Source organism: Dermacentor variabilis, chromosome 8 (assembly GCF_050947875.1).
Source record: "Dermacentor variabilis isolate Ectoservices chromosome 8, ASM5094787v1, whole genome shotgun sequence".
In the NCBI taxonomy this organism is placed as follows: domain Eukaryota; kingdom Metazoa; phylum Arthropoda; class Arachnida; order Ixodida; family Ixodidae; genus Dermacentor; species Dermacentor variabilis.
The window spans coordinates 98,509,113-98,531,648 of NC_134575.1; the positions used below are offsets into that span (position 1 = coordinate 98,509,113).

Below are 22,536 nucleotides of genomic sequence, written 5' to 3' on the forward strand. Positions count from 1 at the left end.
ACTGCATTATGTTTTAATTTTATTCACATCAAATCCAGAGGCCAACTTACATTCTCCATTGATCTATAATCATGTTCTTACACTCATACACCGATCTATACATACCTAAAAGACTCACTTGGTGTAACATTATCGTGGACCAATGTAAGGGCCACAACACCAGGACAAGAGGGCTCTGGATTAAGCTCTGCCATCTAAGGTACTTCAATGTGCTCAGTAGGGCAGTATTTTTGCCTTTTGCCTCAATCACTATGCAGGCAACAATAAAATACCTGCTAATTTATCCTCAGCGACAGAACATCACGCACACTTGAGCAAGTCGTGCCAAGCTAGGCAGACTTGGTCATTTACCACACTCGTATAAGCAGGCAAATGTAAGAAAAGTGCCGGTCATTGCCCACCTGAGGTGGAGCTTAACTGCTCCACAGCCTCCATAGTCTGCACGCTCCTAGACTCGCTCCCTGGTTTCAACGAGCACCCAACAGACTTGTCAGCGAGAGACAAGCTGCACTGCATGGCAACCTCGACCTGACCACCGATCTTTGCAGGGGCATGGCATGCCATTTTGGCAGTGATGCTTTCAGCTAGGCTCATCGCATTTGTGAGGCCTGCAGAAAATAAGTGAGCCAATTGCAGTCATGTTACGGCATCAAGAACAAGAGGTAAATACAATAGAATAAATACAGGAGCACTTCACTATGCATAGCCGAGGAACACAAAATAACCCTTCCTGTTCAGTATTTCTAAAGGGATACAAAGGACAATCCACATTGGATACTCGAAAGCAGGGCAACCTCTTTTTGTGAAAGGCTTATGACAGCGGAACATATTTGAGACAATTTTTCGTCTCATGCATTTTAAAGCTATTGGTGTAGTCCAACTAATTAGAAGTTATTGGACCATCCTAAGCTCATTGCAATCAGCCTATTTAATGTCAACTGTAGGATCTCCTGTCACCCCATGTCTTGTGCCAGATGATACTGACACATGACCTCGTTTATCTTTTACGGGTGAGCGCTTTTACCGTCTACAAAGTGTTATCGCTCAGCGCAGGACGCGTCTACATTTAACGGAAGTTTTCAAAATGTTATCGATGCTTCTATCTGCTGTCTGTTGTCGCCGAACCTTGCGTAAGCTGAGTGCATGTATGCACAACACAAATGGTGTAGAACATTGTGGAAAGGCACGCGGGTCCCAGCGGCTACTCTGGAACATTCGACAACTGATCGATAAAAGCCGACGTGCTTTACCCGCTGTTCAGATTTTCACCGATCGCAAACTGTGTTTGCCACTGTCGCTGTTCTCTGAGTATAACGTGTTTTTTGAGGGCACAAGTTGACCCAATAAAATGCTAGTTTCCTTATTTTTAGTATTGCTGCTTTCCTCACCGTCACTACTACGTGACAATACCATCCCGTGCTTGCAAATTTTCTATGTCCTCACATTACCTGTCTGCTGTCCAGGATTGCACGTCAGTTCGATTGATAACAATTCAGTAACCCTGATAGGCCGTCGGTTACCTGCCCTACACATTACATTGCTGGTCCAAAGTTCATTTTCAATGCAACAGCCTTCTTTAAGAACTTTACCCATTTAGCGGTAGGTCTGTACGTATGTATGTATGACGGCACATAACCTCTTTCCTGCCAATTTGTGTTTGTGTGTAGAATATGATCAAATGGGTAGAGCATTTGGTCGCTGTGCTGTCCCTGGGTAGGGTGGCTAGAATGGGGAGGTGTGAAGACCGGCCTCCGGAAGCTGGCCCCAAAACGCGTTCCTGCCACCTGACGGCGCTGCCGGCCGGGGCGCCGTTTAGGGCGCCGTAGTTTCTCGGGGCGTCTGCATACCTCCGGGCGGGAAAATGATTTGGTAGCGCTTAGTTTTTGCGTTTGAATGCGTTAAAATCTGACCAGACTTTTTTTCTCTGCATTTAGATGCTGACAGAATTTAATGAAGTTTCGCTGCTCTCATTCCACATGGAAACAGCGAGCACCGACTACGCAGCCGACACAGCAACGGTTTTTGCGACCACCTCTTGCCGAGATTAGCGCGCGTATGCCTTACCGAAAATGTAGTTCATAGGAGTTGCCGCGCAAGGCCAGAGCATTGGAATAACCTTGAATGTGTCGCCCGCACATAAGTCACATATTTGGGATTGTAACATTACTTTAAATGGAAGAAGTTCATGCAATATATCAGCATTGTTGTGAAGAAATTCTAGAAAGTACAAAGCGCTTGCGACTTAATACATGTTTATTAGAAATAACACAGTTATTGCATAACATCACATTTTTACAAAACGCAGGGCTTAACCTTCTTGGCTTTGTTGTGGATGACACACTGATTTAAGCTTTTGAGGAAAAAGTGAATGCGTGTCATACAATAAAACCTAGGCACTGATCCTGTTAGATCAGCGGAATGCCTCCTGCAGCCAATCTGTGGCACATTGGCTGCTAGAAGCAAGAAATTCTTGACACCTTTTGCGTGCAGTCGCGTAGTGCTAAATGCACGAGTGAACCTGTCCTCGAGTGTCTGAATGAGGTTGTATAGACATGCTGAGGGATACAGAAGACCCCCCCCCCCCCAGACGCGGTCCTGTATGACAACAGCAGAAGTCGGTCGAGAATACAAAGCTTGGACCATCTGCCGAAAACCTTCTCCTGATCGAAGGAGCTAAGAATACCGGGAAGTTTCCTGGTATTTCCCTCCAGGAGAAGGTCCCTTGATCACTGCTAAACCGTGAAGCTGAGTAGAGCGCCCCTGGACACTACATGCCTGGTATGGACCCAAAACAGTGCTGAGCACGGGTGTGAGTCGCGTACACGGGCACTTTGCTATGAGCTTATAATCGCAGTTCAGAAGCGTGATTGGACGCCACGCTCTCAGATCGGAGCTCTTCGACTCGTCCTTACAAAAGAGAGAGATTAGCCCCTCTCATTGAGACGCTGACAAAGTCCCTTCACCGAGTAGCCTGTTCACCAGTGATGTGAACTGCTTCACTAACAGTGTCCAAAATTTAACATAAAATTCGACTGTCAGACCATCGGATCCTGGACTGCGATTGCGCTTCATAGGCTTCAAGGCCGAAAATAGCTCGTCCTCATCTATGACTGAGTCGCACACTTGTGGCGGCTCAGCTGGTGAAGCAAACGGAAAGACAGCTGGAGAGGCAACTGGAGAGGCACACAAGGTCATGTAAAACTGCCTCGCCAGTGCAAGAACTCCATCTAGTGAGTCGACTATGCTACCATCACTTGGATCTATTAGGGAAAAGAGAGTTGTGTCCTTCCTTGAAAGATGCTTACGTAGGACGTTTCCGCTGCACCACGCTTCCATTTCCCACAGCTCTGCTCAGGCTGTGGCCCTCAAGCCGTCCTAGCGTCGCTGCAGGAGAATCCGAAGTTCCTTTCGGAGTGAGGACAGAGCCGATGCAACACCAGGCCCGCCGGACAGTGGCCTCGAGAGAAGGAGGATCGCGTCGGAGACGATTTTAATCTCCCCACGCTCCTCGTGCGCTCGAAGCTTGCCCCAAGAGCTGAAGCACTCACGCACTCTGACCTTCACGTCATCCCATTCTGTGCCACTTAGATTCACTGTGTTGTGAAGCGATCGAAATTTCGGAAACGCGAGAAAAATACAGCTGCACCATACCGACCACGAGAGTTGCTTTGCACTGCACCGTGGCCTACGAGACTGATAAGCTAATGACGCCCCCGCGCTAGCCACCCTAGCCGCGCCCCCGAGGGAAGCGCCAAATTTTACCCAAGTGGGAGGAACGCGTAGCGGGCCCTCCCTAGGCAATGGCGGCGGCGCCGCAGTCTTCACACCTCCCAGCTCTAGCCACCCTACCCTGGGAACTGGGTTCAAAACTAACTGCCGGCCCAACTTCGGTCGCTCAGCATCTAAGAATGGGCATGTGCTGCTATTCAACAAACTTCTTGGATGCTAAGTAGAGTCACTGGGTATGTGGTACTCGGTATGTACCACTGTTCAATGAGCAGCCTCTCCCAGTGATCTCCAATTACCCCTGTCTAGTCATCTACTTTTACCCCGACTGTGTCTAGGTTGGCTGGCCTGCTCCCTCCCAACTAATTTGTTCTTTCTCTTTTCAAGTTGAGAACAATCCTATACCTCTCTAACCTATGATCACTACTATTTACCCGACCTCATACTTCTACAACTTGCACTATGCTAGGGTCGGCACAAAGTATAAAATCTATTTCATTTCTTGTTTCCACATTACGACTTTTCCAGGCCCACTTCCTGTTATTCCGCTTCCAGAAGAAGGTATTCATAACTCAGAGGCAATTTATTTCCATGAAGTCTGCCACATCTCTCATCTTCTAATTTTAGAGTTCATGACATAGTTGCCAGTCACCTGTTCCCCCACACAATTTCCCCCCACTTTCGCATTAAAGGGCCCCTCAAGGTCTGGCCATTTTAAGCTGACAAGCACAGTGCATACAATGCGGACTCATAATTAAGGATGCCAAAATTACATCACTACACACTGCGGAAACAGCTAAAATTTCGAACTTAACACCGTTCACTCTTTTCCTCACGGACCTGCGCTCCAAAATGAGGGGATGACTTATATCAATAAAAGCGCCTACGTATATGTGTATGGTGTGATGTTGCTCATAGTGACATGTGACCCTTCAAGAATTATTCAAGGCAACATGTGTTATATGTGTAATCTGTTGTCTCAAGAGACGAATTAAAAGTTTAGAGAAATAATATAACATGCAGACCGAATGTCTGCTGTTTGTTTTACTTTGCACCACAGCAAGAGAGATGTACAGTCGAACCCTTTTTATAACTATGCCGGTTTCAACAATATATCGGTTATAACAACGAAAAGCAGCTGCACCATACACTTTTGTAAGTTTTCTATGGGGAAATAACCTGCTTAATTCAATGTCCTCATGACGCATTATCATTTATAACGATGAAGTATGGCTGCTGGGCGTCCATACCAAAAGGTAATGTAATGCGAAATCCTTCAAAAGAAAGAAGGAAAGATGAAACGCAAGCCGCCCAGTGCTTCTCTCCATGAAAGATGCACACCAGCGTCGCGCACATTCCTTCCGTCACATTTCCACCACTCCGAACACGAACGAACTGTGCCCATATATCTGCGCTGCGCCACCCTCCGAAACATGACTGGACCGTGCCAACTGCGCTGACAATGCTGCCGGCGCTGCTCCTAGATTGCTCGCTCGGCCCTCACAGTTGGTCCTTTAATCTCTGGCCCTCATTCTGCACAATTCTGCTAACGGATTAAGTCGCTCGTGCTTGTCTTTGTTCGTTGCATCGAAGTCATTCCTGGCCACATTGTTTCTCAGCCTAGTTTGACATGCCACCGAAACGGAAGATGGCTGATCAGCCCATTGATCATCAGCAATGCACGACATTGCCGGTGAAAAGAAAGCGCACTGCTATAAATTTGGAAACAAAGTGCTTCTAACCAATGAGGCGATCGTCGCAAACATGCTTGCATCAGATACCGACGGCAGCGATGACGGAGTAGGGCAGGCTGCGTCAACATTGTCCCCGCAGGAGGTCCCGCATATGATTGTCCCTCATGAGCCTGGTTTTGGGAGGGACCTTCCGCTTCCCTACATGGGGCACCTAAATGCCTTGCAGAAGGTTGTCGGCAAACTTCGCATAAAGCGAGCAAGGCTGACGGACATGCGGTTTTTTCAAGCAAGGCAGTGGGGAGGTATGTGGCGAGATGCCTGTGGCGATCTCGCTCCAGCATTTCTTCTGGATTTCTCAAGCTGAGATGTTGCCATAGCAGCCTTCCCGCATATTTTAAAAGGCGCCTCTTGGGGCCACCAAAAGGATGCCTCGGTGGAGCTCGTATGTCATTTGCCGCTCTTGTCTCTTCTTTGCAGTTGTTATACCAGTGGCGTTCTTGAACGCCGACAGTCGCGGCTTCTTAACAACATGTGATCGAAGTGCGCAGGAAGCAGAGTTAAACAGTTGATCGAGTCAACACAATCAGAAGGCAGATGGAGGAAGGTGGCGGGGAGGAGAACTGACCTTCGCGTTATTATATTTTTCTCGGAACCGCTATGCCATTCCCCTTTTTCGTGGAACCCGGTTATAACAATGGATTTTTTGTGGCACTTGAATCAATATTGTTATAAGTAGGTTCGACTGTATTTGTTTTGTCTGCTTATTCCCACATCGTTCAGTTGAAAGTGAACACAATGAAACTATATATATAATTTTCTAGCCTGTTCCAGCATGTGGTCATGCTCTGTGATCCACTTGTGTCAGCCTCGGTATCTGTGTAGCACTGACCAATGCCTCCTCTAAACAAAATTATGCCTTGGACGTCGCTTGTTTTGCCATTAGAGGTTTGCCAACACAAAATGCAAGCAGATCGCCCCGTAGTCATGCTCCCAACTGTACTGCTGGAGCTGGAGTGATGCTGTTGGCAACACTGTGTCGGTGCAGCGGTGCATCTGGCTACAGGTTGTGCAGGCGGTTGCTTGTATGCTTGTAACATGCTCTGGAGGCGTGATGTAGAGCACACGCCTGCTTCATCACAAAATTTTTCTTTGAAGCTATTCGAAATATTCTACTGTGAATGATATGACATGCTTACTTTAATTTTTGTGTGTATTCGGACATAACAGAAGATTTATGGTTTCCATTGATGAAACTCGTTTCTAGCATTTTTATAAGCATTTGGCCATCTTTCGACAATGTCGTGCAATGAGTTTTGAAGTTTTGAGCATTACATTAAATTGGCAGCTTTTCAAAAAGATAAAATTTTGTCAGGATTAGTTAGTGTTAAAAAAATGAATGGTGAAGAAAGGTATGCTCAAAATTCCTGCTGATTCCTTTTTTTTTTTTTTCGATCACCTTTAGCATTGCTGAGCCGGTCTGAAGTAGTGGTTGCTGCAACCATGGTGACCGCAGCTCAGGGCTGGCAGGCTCCTTAAGTTGACCATTGCCGAGAAGACTGTGAGGCACACCTTAGCAAGTATATTTTTTGAATCTTACACATTAAATACCTTTCTTTCTGACTGAACATGAATGGGACACGAAATCAACAGGCAGCTTCGACGCGTCGAACACGCTCTCAGTACTGTTACGTTATTTTGTGTTAAGGCACTGCTATGAATTAACACAAAAAACTTGAAAAAGAACCAAACAAGACATTTGATTCAAGAACGAAGAAATTTTGTTATGTCAATGGAACACACTGAAGTATGTACTGGCGCAGGGAAAGAAAAGGGCGTCTTAACAGCTAGGTGAGGCAACAGTTGTTTGAAGACAATGCATATTCAGGCTCCCACCAAAATCCCTCTCTCCCCGCCATGCCTAGAGCTGACGACATTCATGTTGCCAACTGGGCATTTTGCGCTTCACAAGTCTCCAATTCGATCGGCATAACATCAACACCAAAATACTGCAGAAACTGCAAGTCTGAAATCTTGATCGGACTAACAGGAGTCATCAAGCTCATGGATGACATACTCGTCTTTAGCCACAATGAAGTGTCATGAGAGGAATGCTGACATGATGCTCAAGCAGCTGTCTCCTCAAGCATCCCGGCTCGTTACTTTTCGACAATGACGACCACGATTCATCAAAAGTCTCCACACCACTGTCCAATGACTACATCCCGCAGGCATCCAGCTCGGCGCTGTTCATCGACTCGTCCACTTCACCTTTGCTGCAGAACATGATCAGTGCACCTTGCTTCAGCTGTTTGAAGTATTGCACTTCATCGATATGTCAACTGTGGAGGAAAGAGGAAAGTACGGAAAGGAGGAGGCAAAGGTAGAGAAAAGGTATTTCAACAGTCGGGAGGCTTTGTTTCCATTACTCACAATTTATGCTTCAGGGATGCACGACAAGATCGCGACAATCATTTCCTTGAAGAAATTTCTACTATAACTTGAGAACTTTTTCTGACAGGGGCTTTCCTTTCAGGCAGTTTGGCGGCAGCATTCCTGTCAGCCACTCCTTGAGCAAAATGTTTAAAAAGTGGCCTGATAAACTTCCTGGAACTTAGAAGCAGCAGCAGCTCTTTGCGGTGGTCAGTGTCGGTGTTTCCACAGCTCATCACTGGTAGGCTCATGGGCTCTTGGACAATCCTCTGTGCGTAAAGTTCACGGGCTTCGCGACGGGCCTCCAATGAGGAAGCACACATTCCACGAATCTCTGAAGACCTGTGAGCAGATTCAGCAGTTCCCGAGATCGATAAAACAGGCCACCACAGTCTCGATGAGCGATGGGCCCGTGCTTAGGAGTGCTGCTTTTTGCTCGCCGTAGGAACGCTATACGGCCTGCACAGGGAATGCGCTCACTCGCCGCACGCACGATGTATTTGCCAATCATGGCCACGCTGGCGATCTGAGGGGTGAGACAAATGGTCGCGCTGAAAGGCAGTTTTTTAACCCCTGCGCTGCCATGTTTAGGACCTCATCAAAGGTGCTTGTCGCACCATGAAATTCCTGTTGAATAAGATGCTGCGATGAGAATGTGGTCAAGCTCTTAACATTGCTTTCACTTGAAGCCGACACGATTCTGGTCTTCAGCATTTTTTCCAGGACACATGCTGCACTCTTTACGTCCAACATGTCATTGTACCCGGCAATGCGGCGCAGAAAGCCAAACATTGGCTCGATCGGGTCGCTGGACATTTTCCGAGTAAGGATGAACTGGAAACTTTTTTTGCTGTAAGTAGATGATGGATGCAGGCAACTTTTGATTTTGCTGGAAAAATCAGTGAGATAAATTTTCTTGCTTAAGCCTTTAATGACGAGACATATAAATAACGAGAAAATGTTTTTATTCTTCTATCTAAATACGCAAAACACATCAAGAATAAGCATAATCAACAAAAATTAAAATATTTTGCAGAATTTTTTAGCAATAGAGGGCAAACCCCAGACGGGAAACTGGAAATGGGCTTCACCCCAAGCCACCTAAGGCTTCATTTTCAATATGTATCAACAGCTCTCATCATATGTGAACCATAGGCGCACATTTGAGTTGCTTTATATCAGATGTGTGACACCACTTCAGCTGCATATGTTGCATCGGCCTGTCTCCTCTGACCTTGGTTGCACAAGACAGTGAGTCGCGTGCCAAACTTCAACTTCTTCGTCCAGTGTTCCTGCTCTAAACCAACAAATGACGCTTGCTGCCTGTTAATCTCGGCTATTGATGAGCCGATTTGAAAATTTTCTGCGGCAGAATGCTCCCTAGAGGACACGTAACAACTTCCAGCATATAACAAAAATTTGCTATGAGGCCTGGTGAGGATCCCTTTAAGGTGCCAACCGCAAGCTGCAGCGCAAGCTGGGCTTGGAGAACAATCGCACCCCCGACAACCTATTCCAGCAGCGCATCAGACATTGCAGTTACAGCGGCATCATCTCGCACTGCTCTCTATGAATAAAGAGTGCTAAGGTGACGCTAAAGGTTTGGAGAAACTGCGAGCTAGAAGGGACGCACATGCGAGAGCAGACGTCTCAATACCAGCTGCCCTTTCCACTAGTTGGCACTGGTCTGCATTCTTGAACCGAATTATGCTTCATTTTATTGTGTCCGCAACTGAAAATCGCCGACAAAAAAAAAAGAAGAAAAGGAAAAAAAAAAACATCGAGTTCTGGTTCCTTCACACTGCGGCGCTTTGATGACTTGCGGCCATCCACTACTGCCCGACAGGGCAAAGTGCTGAACTACTCGCGAATCTACTGGCATTCTACTGCTGGCGAAACTACTGGCATTACTGCGTCCCTTCGTCCCGACCGTCAGTAGCAGAAAGGCCGAACGCCGCACTTGAAATTTATTAAGCATGACAAGCACCAGCATGAAAACAAGGATGCGGAGACGAAGTTTGACATCACTCTGGGTACTCTCATCGTGAGCGCGCGATAGCAACGCCGTGGTGCGGCCCCGTAGCTGCTCCGGCCGCCTAAGCCGTGGTCCATTTCAATCTGTTGACGACTGTACATGCTGCTCTTCACTTTGATGCCAAGTTGAGTCACTGTGCATGTGCCAGTATTGAACAAAACTCTTTGACACCACTACCAACAACACCTTACCACAACCGTAACCAACAATAGTGCGCCAATCATGATTGCTAATGACATTAAAGTTACCAATCATGTCAAAAGAATGGATGCACCACCAATTTGCTTCTTCTTAACCCCATTAGGGCCTACTTCTTTTTCTCCAAGTGCGACCCCCCAGCGTTGAGTTCGTTTTTCTTGCAGGTTTAACATCGTCAGACTGACCTATATTGCAAAAAAGTTACATTTTGTCAGAGTGACTATAAAGTGGCAATTAATATTTTTCTTAGAAAAGCATGCATTGTTTATTTTTCAATACAGATACAGATGGGTTGCATAACTACATATAAGAATAAAATAGTAGATACACCGAAATAGATATGTTCCCAATTCGGCACTCACCTAGGCCTTGTTCAGGTGCTTTGCAGCCACACTCGGTACGTGCTGCTCTTTATTGAACCACGTTGACGCCAAATTGGTTCACAGGTGTGAGCACTTTTCATATTACTACTTGACCCTTTGAGACGTTGTCTACACAATTGTGCACAGCAGGAGAGTGCATCAATAGCAAAAGCACTGATGAAAGTAATGGTATTTAAAATGTGTTTCATACATCTTGAAACACTTATTATTGGAACTGTGCTGCAATTTTGAATAACGTGCAGAATGTTTTAGCAAAATGAGTGGGAAGGTAGACAGTTGGGTGTTTTTACTCTGTGTCAGTATGTTGTATGCAGCGGGTTCACTTCTTACATTGTTTTTTACAATGTCATGCACCAGGCATAATTTTCAAGTAGCTGGATAAGTGCTTTTCAAGCTTTTCAAAACACGAAATAGTACATGTTCTCATATTTTGTGTTCCTGTAGTGAGTTTTCGCATGGAGTCGAAATTTTGAAAAGATTAGAAAACTCGCTGAACAATTGAAAATTCTTAGTAGTTTCTGCAGCTGTACACTTTCTACGATTCTGAAGATGCAAAATATGTGGTGAAAGCAACTTATCAATCAACGGGATAAAGTGACGTCTGAAAGGGTTAACATACAATGAACAATCGTGCACCAATCATCGGACTGCTAATGACATTAAAGTTGCCAATCATCTCAAAAGAATCGATGCACCACTAATTATCTTCCTCTTAAACCATCGAGAGTATTTTTACCCCAAATGTGAACCCTCAGTGTTGAATATTTTTACTGTAGATTTAAAATCTTCAGACTAACAAATTTTGCAGAAAAGTTATCTCAACTTTTTCAGAGTGACAATAAAGTGACCAAACATATTTTCTGCAGGTAAACATGCACTGTTTATTCATGAAACAGATGGGCTTGCATTACCACTTATCAGATCTTCTTTTTTTTGATATAGAGAGCCTAGAAAGCAATATAGAGGCTAGAAACAGTGACGTGCTCCTAGGGCTCGGTTATGTTAGCAGCTTCCACCATGATGCTATCACTACCATGGGGGTTTTGCTCTAGTGCATAAAGCCCGCCTTTTTGAAACAGTAGTTGATGGTGAAAAAAGGGTCCCTAACACTTTTCCCATTGATAGGCATGCCCACTGGATACAACCTTCACGATCACAGAACTCCCAAGTTTTCAGAATCATCAATATTGTTACGGACCAATAGTTACGATAAAGAAGAGGCCAGCACTGTGAAGATGACGACAATAACTAGAGACTACTAGTATGGGCTGTTGTCTTTTGGCAAAGTGCAGCGTATTCATTTTGTAAATAAATTTGTATGTAGCTTCTTGTCTGTGACTTCCCATGTAACATATTTGGTGGAGGTAGACATGCCCTGTCCTCGTCATGGGGCTCGCAGTGGATGGTACATCGAGCCTTCCGTCATGGCTCCCGGAGATGACAGCTCGACCCAACCGTCTCTGACACCTGCTGCTACTCCAACGAGCCACATCGCACGCTCCACTCCACGTGATCCTGGCATATTCTCGGAGAAAGATGGGGAAGACGTCGATGACTGGATCAGCCTGTACCAACGCGTCAGCACCAATAACCAGTGTGACTCAACTGTCATGCTTGCCAACATAGTATTTTACCTCGGTGGATTGCACAGCTCAAGTATGGCTTAGGACACATGCAGACGAGCTCACCAGTTGAGATACACTTAAACAAAAGCTGCAGAACTTGTTCGGCAACCCTTACAATCACCAACTTGCTGCTGTTGTACCCGACGATCGGTCAGAAAAAAGGATGATTCACCTGCAGACATGCGGCAATCACATGTGCTGATCCCACCTCATTGTTCACTCAAGGAAGCTCAATCAGCATCACGAGTCTTACAGACAAGTAGTCATGTTCCAGATCTTTGGCTTTCGAGCATCCAGAAATGACAGCTCCCTTCAAGATAACATTTTCACCCTCTCCTGACCATCACGCAGAGGTCACTGATTGGTGAGAGGATCATTGTCGAGAACTACCGGGAAAGGCATCAATGGCCGCTTCAGTTTGCCATGTAGAAGCCGCCTCGTATTGTACAATGTTGGGAGCAGGAGGTGGTGAATGGTAAGGCGTTTGTGATTATTCTGTGAAATCCCTTGACGAGGGAAAGAGGGAAATAAACAGCATAAAAGGTGGACTGGGACGGATGCAAGAAGGAAGAAGCTCGGACATACACACACTAGCATGTAGTGTGCTCTGAAAGTTTAGAGCCCTGTGTATAAAACTCAACCACGTACTTCTGAATATAAAACCTTTTCTTGTTCCCGTAACTGTCGCTCAGAACCCTTCTTTCTCTCGGCACCTGGCACGGCACCATAACGGAACCGACCTTACAATACAGGCAAGCAGCTTATGAGATCGATCGGCATTGACTATATAGGTGTGGTGAGTGCTACATGTTTGCTTCTCTTTTCGCCAGACTCAAAGCGCAGGTAATCCATAATAGTGTTTGGTGTTGTTAGTTACTTTATTACATACACCAAGAATATAGTGTCTCGTGGGCTGATTGCTAGTGGGGAAGAAACACAGGGTGCTTTGTGAGCAAGGAGAACTTGCAAATCCAAGAACTCCTTGAAAGTCATGAGCAGATGAGCATTACGGTTGGCCCTGCAAAAGGCAAAAGGTAGCAATTAGAGCTTTTGCAGAATGAGGAGAGGAGTTGGGAGGAGGTTGGTGAGGCAAGGAAAATTATTTAGTAAAAAAGAGAGCACGAAGAACAAGAAATTCTGCAGTCTCCTAATAGTGATAAGGATGGGCTAGCTATGGCCTGATGTTTGCTCTTCATGTCACCAAAGCTCTCACTAGTACAAGTAAGCAGATGCTAGGAGAGTATGTTTGTGTTTTCTGGTAGGCACTGTTTTGGGAATTCACCTTCCTTAAAGAGCAAATTTCAGTTTTAAGAAAGGGTGAATTTTGAAGGCTAACAAATTCGCCATAGAGAAATTCAAAGCGCAGGACCTCCTTCTAATTTGCAATGAGTTGGGCATTCTCGCCAGCTCTGCAACAACACAAGAAGCAGTTCTCGACGTCATGAACGCAGAAGATGTGACAGTCCAGGAAGCTGAAGAGGCTTGGGAAACCATTGTTGAAAGAAAGCAAATGGCAGAGGAGTGCAAGAGGTGCAAGCGTGAAGCAGGAGAGAGGCGTGTGAGGCGTCAGCATGAAGAAGCCGAAAGGCACAAGAGTGAAGCAGAGAGGTGCGAGCATGAAGAGGCAAAAAGATGCAAACTTGAAGCAGAAACACACCAGAGGCGTGTGCAGGAGGCAGCACAATGGCATGTTCTTGGAATGGAAGAGCTTGAGCAGAAAAGTCAGATACTTAGATGGCAAATAGCGCGATTCCAGCTCCACACTTTCTTGGTAGAGGAGGATATAGTTATATTCCTCGCCGGTTTTGAAAGAGTGTCGTATATTCCTGTTGTGGTCCGTCTTGGCTGTTTGCGCTGTAAGTTTAAGTTCAGAATTATGCACCAAATAGGCCCAAATGAAGTTTTACTGAGAAAGAGGGTGTCAGCCGGGACTTGTGGACCAAGAGATTACCAGCACTAATCCTGTTCAGTATTGATGTTTCATGAACTGCTTGTCTGAGGACAAAGTGCGAGACTACGATAGGGCTAAGAAGGATTTCTTTAGACCCTTCTGTCTAGCATTTCAAACCGACTTCGAAGGGCGAAAAGAGAGAACAGCAGAACTCGCCAGCCATTACCGCACGCTCCGAAGTTTCCGGAGTAAGTCGTGACAATCAGAAACAAGTGACGAAGCAGGATATGGTTCCCGGAAGCCAAAGGGTGACAAGTATTTCTGTAGGCATTTTAAACCGGAGACTTCAAGTTCCCCCAGCACACATCAAGAGAAAGAGGGTGACGCACCTAAAGTAGCAGAAGAAACGAAGATGCCCCCGCTGATGGTGTACACACGTTGGAGGCGCGGAAGATCGTTGTGTATTACAACTGCGGAGGAAAAGACCACATAGCCAGGAGCTGTGAGAAGCGGGTGGTATTTGTCATAGCTCAGGACTCCGACAAGAACCTGCAGCCATATATGGGACAGCTTTCACTGAACAGCCAGGTGTGTATGGAGGCGGCAATATTAGCCAGCCTGCCAGAGCAAGTAACCTATTAAAGAAAAAAAAAAAAACCAAAATAAAAGAGCAAGTAACCCAAATAAAAATCAATCTTTCGTTGCAACTACCAACTACTCGCTGTGATATTTCCCTTCTATTATTATTTCATAGATTTGTTCACACAGTTGGCCAAACCTTATCAAACCTGAAAAAAGCATCCCTGACGTCACACTGACTAAACAATCAGTTCAGCTACACCCGAATTTATGGCAACACACACGCTTTTAATTTTTCAGCTTTGCCCCGTGCGGTCCGTTTATGGAACGCACTACCAGATACCATTGCATGCCAATCTAAACACACTGCATTTCGCGATCTGCTAACCGATCAATATGCCGTTTCAACCGTCTAAACACGTCATGTCTTTTGTAATTTTTCTTGCATTTTTTCTACAATGTTAGAGAATTTCAGTGCTCCCAATTTTTTCACAACACTTACTACTGTATAACATGCAAAAACGTTTACAATGTTATTGTGCTATTATGTTGTTGTTTACCATTTATTGTTATTGCTCAACATATTGTATTTGCTAATGTATTATTTTTCCATGTTCTGTGCGTACTCCTTTCATTATGCTGATGTTTATTTCTTTCCTGATTCCATACTAATATGTTACCGTACTTCCCCCCTTACACTATGCCTTCTCGAAGGCCTGTAAGGTACATGTAAATAAATAAATAAATAAATAAATAAATAAATAAATAAATATGCCCTCCTGTTCGGGTAAAGCGTAGCTTTACAGTAGCACAATTTAAAAGTGAACTAGAAGAAAGGCGGAATAAATCAGGCCTTCTGAGCCAATTTAGGAAAGTGATAAGGTTTGTAGATGGTTTTCCATTTTGTTTATTTTGCAACTTGGCATTACGCTATGATCATGTAGCTATCTTGTGCTAAGTGTTACAGATATCAATTAATCAAAGCCAGTTCTCCCTTCGCCTTCCCGATCTGTGGAAGCTCTAATTCATGATTACTTAGCTTCCTTACATAAACTCTGTGTCTATTTGCACGGAGATTTTGTTGAAAGAGTGCTGGTGCTTGTCCAGATTAATGTGAACCTTGCGTTTCAGGGTTTCCCTTCATATAGGGGGTTGTCAGGTTATTTCAATTTGTACAGTTTGGCGATGAGTGGCCTGCATGTGGCACTTGCGGCATTGTGCAGGGCTGACAAAGGTCGCTCCGTGGAGCTTGTCATCTTGCATCTATACAGTCAAGTCAGAGCCCACCTATTAAGATGCCTTTGGCCAGAAGATCTTAATTCTCGGAACCTGCATCCCAATGGCTTTGAGGAATGCAAGCATCAAGCCAGCTGAGCTGCATCGAACAACTCAACGTCCTGATGTGCTGTCTGGTGGCAGGGGTGTTGTGCTTGACAATCCCTCAGAAAAAAGATGCTTCACCGGCAGACATGTGGCTACTGTATCATGGGCACTGATCACGTCTCATCGTTCACTCAAGGAAGCTCAATCAGCGTCGCCTGAGTCATAGAACAGGCAGTCACGCTCCAGATATTCAGCTTTTCGAGCACCCAGAAATGACAGCTCATTTCAAGATAACAATGTCACCCTCTCCTGAGCGTCACAAAGAGACCACTGATTGATGACAGGGTCATTGTCGAGAACTCACAGGGAAAGGCGTGATCCTTCTGCACCTAGCTAAGTCCATACCGATGCCAGCAGCCACGGAATCAGTGCAGTACTGGCACAACGCCAGCACAGCAACGACCATATTACCACTTATGCCAGCAGACACCTCGCAACCTTCAAGCATGACCATTCCATCATTGAGCTCGAGTATCTGGCATTAGTTTGGGCAGTTGCAAAGCTACGCCTATAATTATATGGCTTCACCTAACATGCCTCTCTTGGCCGATATGTCCTCCAGGTTGGCATTCTCCAACGAAGGAACTTCTCCCATGGCGGGTCTGATTATCTTCTTGTCATGCCCAAACTTCTGCAACACACTCTGCTCTTTGAGTTCTATGATGAATCTACTGCAGGACACCTTGGGGTATCTCTCAGGTACAACCCCATCCGCCCCCGCTTTTATTGGTCCGGTCTCACTCGCTCCATCCGATAACACATTGCTGCCTGCGATTTCTGCCAGCACCAGAAAGAGCCTCAGGCGCTACGTGCTGATCAGCGTCCCTGCAGAACAATTCTTCCATGTTGGATTAGAGCTCCTCAGCCCTTTTACCGCGTCATCCACTAGAAACAAATGGGTAGCCGTTGAAACTGATTACGCCACGTGCTAAGGGAGGCGCCAATCACACGGGCTCTCCTGACCAGTTGGGCCACTGAAGTTGCACTTTTTCTTGCATAACATTATCTTACTCCACGGCGCCTGCAACAGATATTTACTGATAGTGGTCATAACTTTATGTCGAAAGTTATCACCGACATTGTGTGTTCCTGCTCCACACAACACAAGCTGACCACCTCACACCATCCTCAAACCAACAGACTGACGGAGTGGTTGAACCGTACCCTCACAGATATGCTGTCCATGTTCATTTTGAAGGCCTGCTATGCCTGGGACGTTGCCCTTTCTTACATTACATTTGCCTATAATTCTTCTCGGCATGACGCTGCCACAATTTCTCTATTTATGTATTGTACGGTCGCAAACCAACCTTGCCCCTGGATACTGCATTTCTTTCAGAACGTCCTCGACAGGCGAGCATACGCATTGCCATCGCCTTGGCCAACCAAGCTTGCCAACTTGCCCGTGCTCGACTGACGGCATCGCAAGCCACTCAGCAGCAACTGTACAATGCCTGCCACCGTAACGCACAGTTTTTCCTTGGTGTGCACACGTTCCTGTGGTCACCCTCTCGTCATGCTGGACTTTCAGAGAAGCTCCTTTCCTGATTTAGACAAGGTCCTGCCGCATGCTTCACCAGGTGACACCAGTGATCTACGAAATTGCTCCCGTCAGCTCAACGTCACCCTCTACTAGGTCATCCAGTGATGTTATACATGTCAGTAGGCTTAAGGCCTACTACAGTGCTTCCGAGCCAAGCCTCTAGTTGCGCCGGGTTGGAACTTTTACTGACGAGGGTAGTGCTATGGTAGTACTATGATAGTACTGTGGTGCTAGTAGGGTAGCAGTTACGATGCAAAAGAGGCCAGCTGTGTCAAGACGATGATTAAAGGCTAGCTCGGGCTGTTGCCTTTTGGTGAAGTGCAGCATATTCATTTTGTAAATATACTTGCATATAGCTTCTTGTCTGCATCTTCCCCTGCAACAATATCATTCAATGTGAGCTCATACTTCTTCGAGTCTTCCGAATTTGCAGCTTCGTCTCAAGCAACAGAGTGTTGTGCTCTGTCAGCACTATCATTTACAAACTGGGCTGTCTGCTGCTTTGGGCTGCTTCTACAGCAAATTTTCCACATTGTTTCCGCGCTCACCCAGAGAGAGAAATGGCAGAAAAGGGGGTGCCAAGGCACAGCTTCACCTTTCACTTCCTAGCCCTTTTTTCTTTCACTCTCTCTTTCTCTCTCCAGATCCATATGAAGTGCCATTATGAGTGGTGCAGATGCAATGCAGCTGGCGCCTCTTGCGCCAAGCTGCGATTCTCTCCGTGGCTTTGTGAGATGCACTGCGCGGAAATGGTGGCACATTCGAAGTCTAATACGGCAACCTTTCCACCCTGTCTTAACACTGTTCGTTTAAAGGGAACTTAGCAAGCAAATGTCAAGCACAGTCTGAAAACACCATCCAGAAGACATAACTGATGGTTGCGTCTAACGTGCTATGATAATAACATGTCGCTATATATGGATTCTTAAAGCTAAGCTTTCTTTGCATGTTCCTTCTAATTTTTTACTGCTGCTACTGCCTTACAAGCCACTTCGAGCAGTGGCTGAAAGTGTGCATGTACATGGCAGGAGCGACGTAGAGAGGAAAGGTGATGCAAGAGGCTCGTTTCAACTTTTCCATGGTGCCACATTTAGACAACGCCCTCTGGAGCTCTCTGGCCATCACCAGATAAGCCTCTTGACAGCTGTAGTTATCTGTGAGCCCCCCCCAAAAATCATTGCAGAAACTGCAGCAGTTTTTACTCTTCTATTAACGCGCTAGTCCCGAGGGGAGATAGACAGAATGCAGAGGATGGGTAGAACCTACGCAGTTGGGAAACGAGTGAATAACAGCCTTGCCCCTCTTCACTCCCAGTTTCCATACAGAGGGGGGAGAGGAAGGTGGGAGAGGGAAAAAGTGACAAAAGAAAAGCAAGAACGACAGCCCTTGCTCGCAAACTAAAGGTACAATACTTTAAATTTCTGCTATTTCGGAAATATAAACACCACGCATATTTGCCAAGTGGACAACTGGCGCGGGGTGCGTGCACGCCAAGCTTCATTACGTCACCATAGGGTCTAGGCAACAAAACAGAAGCAGCAGCATGTGAAATCAACCCTTCTGTGCTCATGGCGGTAGCTTTGCGGCTACGGTCAAGGTCGCAGGTTCAATCCTGACTGCAGCAGCTGCATTTCGACCAGAGTGAAATGCAAACACGCTTCTGCATTTAGATATAAGTGCACATTAAAGTGACCCTGAAACAATTTTCATGATATTGTAGAAATGTGCTGAGTTGTTAGAGTTGGCACTTGTGATAATTGGGTGACAAAAAGTGTGTAATTTATTATAAGGTTTTAAATATGTAGTATCACGCTCAGTATAATCTAAAACACACGACGCTTTGCCATGCACTTTTGTGTTGTAGCTCATTCTGAGCGTGATTGTACCTCACTACCAATCGCAGCACGCCACTCCTCTTGAGTTTTCAGCCTCCCCTGACCAAGTGACTTGAGGTGACAACATGGTGCCACTAGGGCGAGATATTCGATTCACTGCTCAGGGCGCATTATCGATCCTTTTCCCAACTTTATGGTGAACAAATGTGGTTTGTAATAGTTTAAATGTAAGTTAATTTGTTTCTACGAAAAAGAAAGTACCAGAAAGAGAATGCACAAGGACAATTTATCGCTACACTTAAGCACTTCCAGCATACAATAAATGTTGTCTGCTTGAGTTACAACATGCTCCATTATGACGTGAGCTGCGCGGTCGGTGTTGGTCTCAATCTGTATTTTCACGAGCAATACAGTTCGCCCTTGCATTGTGGGCTGCAAACGTAGCGATTGACAACATGTCAAGCTGCAATATCATGCTCCTCGGCAAGGCAAACACGTGAGCGAAGTGGCTGCACCAGCACCATCAGCACCAGCATCTGTGCATTTGTGGCCATCACGTCACACTGAAGGATTACCATATACCACAACAGTGTCTCGCATGTGCGACAGTTCAAGTAAACCCACGCACAAGCGGACTGGGCCTGGGCGTTTTATTGGACGAGTGGAAGCGCAAATGTGAACGCCCTGCATGGTGCAGCCACGTGGTAGCAGAGTGCTCAACCACAGAACTAATATAGCAGTAACCAAGTGCATTGTATTTTACTGCCGGTGTAAATTTTTGATAGGAACTTAGCCATGAACATGTTTTTCTAAATGTTTAAAAATTTTTATTCTTGGTTACAGCAATATTAGCTCTTCCTTTCGCTGGTTAAGCTCTGCACCACCAGGTGCTTGGACAATGTGGACTGATCAGATCGCTCAGATACATCTAGGCTAAAACTCCTTCATTACATCAATAGTAGTATGGGGAGGGGCTTTAGGCCTCCACCCACCCATCAAAGCATCCAGCTCACCTATGGTTACCGGAATATCGGACACACTTGGTGCTGCTACAGAATGCTCACAACGTACACTGCTTCGATAGCTCGCGTTTGGAACCGACTGCCAGGCAGCTGGTAGAGAGGTTGTAGAGGCTTTGCACACTGGCTCCAAGACAACCAGAAGTAGACAACACGACGTCCCATCATGAGGCAAAGCCAGTGAAGGTGGAGCTAAAGCCCGATCACTCGGCAAATGACTTTAGAAGAAAATGCATGGCTATGGACAAGGGTAACTTGTAATTGTCTGTAGCTCTCTTAATATGAGATGCTTCACACAAATTGTGGCACAAACGTTTACTGTACCCTATGTGTCTACAAAACTTCTTTGAACCATTCAAAAAAAATTTTAACTGTGTTTTTACAAGCCAACACTGCGATCTTATTACAAGGCACACTGTAGTGGGAGAAAACCTGGGGTTCTTAAACATGCACCTAAAACATGGGAGTTCTCGAATTTTGATCCCATCAAAATGTAGCCAGGATTCAATCCCATGACCTAATGTGCAGCAGCCCAACACCATAGCCACCAAGCAAGCACAGCGGGTCCTGAACCGTTTCAGCGGCCCTTTAAAGAACACTATGGTGTTAAAATACGTAGCCTGCCACTATGGCATGCTTCATAATCTGATTGTAGTGTTGACACATACAACCCCATAATTATATTTATGTTTAACACATCTGGCCACGAGAGGGAATGACAACGCTCAACCCCCTTGCAAGTCATGAACAGTGACGTACAACTCCTCAAGAAATGGATTCCTGTAGTAACGGAGGTGCGACCAAACTTTATCAAAGGCGTGCAATGTTAGCAAGCAAAGAGTGCAAGCCCTAAACCCTTGTTGGTAAGATTGCTGGCAAATTAGAGCATGAACTTGTGTGAAGAAAATGTGCAGGGACCATAGATGATGACTATCAATGTAAGCGAATAGCCTAAAGGAATGTGAACAAACAAAAGAACAAGCAAATAAAAGAACAAGAAAGAGCAAACGAATGTTTTCCTTGCAGACTCCAACCACCAACCATACCTCCAACTAAATACGTAAATGATCGAAAGAGCCAAAGAAACTCACTTCAAAATATTCCGTCGCAGCCACACATCCACGTCAGAATGAAATGCAGAGTACACCACACTGCTAAACATAAAGCCCAGAGCAAGTGGCAAAGTTTCAATAATATACCACCATACAAATGGTTGCCGATCACAACTTGGACAAACACTTACACATCACAAACCTGCATGCTTGCAGAGCTATTTCTGATGCTGAAACAATTTAAGCGATTGTTTCGGCTGACTGGCGTTTCCTATGTACAAGACCTGATCTATACTAACACTTTTGCCATCGCTCACAGGCATCGCTTGTGGCGCAGCAACTGCATTGTACAGATAGAGTCAGACATTGAGGATGCAAGTGCCAAGTGATAGTGCACCTGACACAAAAGACGTTGAAAAGCAACAGTATTCCCACAAGGAAATTACTCACAGCTGCGGACGTTCAGTCGCAGTTCGCAACATAATTATTTCTGTATGATTTATTGTCTCGGGACAGCTCTACAAAAATTTTCTGGATTATTCTACTGTTTCTTTTGTGATGGCATCAGGCACCAAGGGCACTACAGTATTATAAGAGTTCTGGCCTAGACAACCTTATGTGCGCATTTAATGCATTTTGAGAATTTCCAACAGATAACTGGGCTAGATCTGAAGATGCCTTGCCTCCTGTACAGCACAACAGTGATAGGGTGTCACGTATCACTCAAACGACATTTAATTCAATCTTCCTTTACTGGAGCAGCTCAATAGAAGACTCAGTATGCCTTGAGCAAATGGATATACATACCAGATTCTGGACTGAGCCAACCAGCAGCAATCAGCACTTGCAGCTAATTGTTGTCAATGGTGCAGAGATGGGCTATATCTTGACGGGCCCAACTAACATGAGCAGAAGCTGTAACGACAGCAGTAGCACAGTAAAACAAATTAGACAAATGACGGTACAACCATCCAGGGATGTATGACTTGAGCACTTCACCGCGTAACTGTCGCAAAGTGAAAAAATGTGCTCCTCGCGCAACAAGGAAAAATGTTCTTTTAGCTGTAAACTCTCGAATCTGTAGCGTTCGTCCGGGTAGCTTGTAATAGATGTCCTAAAAACAGGAGACAAAATTAAGGCAGA

The 22,536-nt window shown here is 45.5% G+C and overlaps 1 protein-coding gene across 8 annotated transcripts in view; it reads right to left on the reverse strand.

Moving 5' to 3' along the window:
• The window catches only part of LOC142590434 (uncharacterized), a 393,201-nt gene that overhangs the window by 360,383 nt on the left and 10,282 nt on the right, over positions 1 to 22,536 (reverse strand). For 3 of the 8 annotated variants that reach the window (XM_075702535.1, XM_075702536.1, XM_075702537.1), the window contains exons 2-4: positions 22,201 to 22,308; positions 14,372 to 14,531; positions 402 to 608 (exon numbers count right to left, since the gene is read on the reverse strand). In XM_075702535.1, the coding sequence (XP_075558650.1) occupies positions 402 to 594 (193 nt within the window). In that variant the 5' untranslated portion in view covers positions 595 to 608; positions 14,372 to 14,531; positions 22,201 to 22,308. Of the gene's footprint in view, positions 1 to 401; positions 609 to 10,108; positions 13,110 to 14,371; positions 14,532 to 22,200; positions 22,309 to 22,536 lie in introns of those variants that run through there. The other 5 variants (XR_012830107.1, XR_012830112.1, XR_012830111.1 and 2 more) reach the window with 5 other exon arrangements.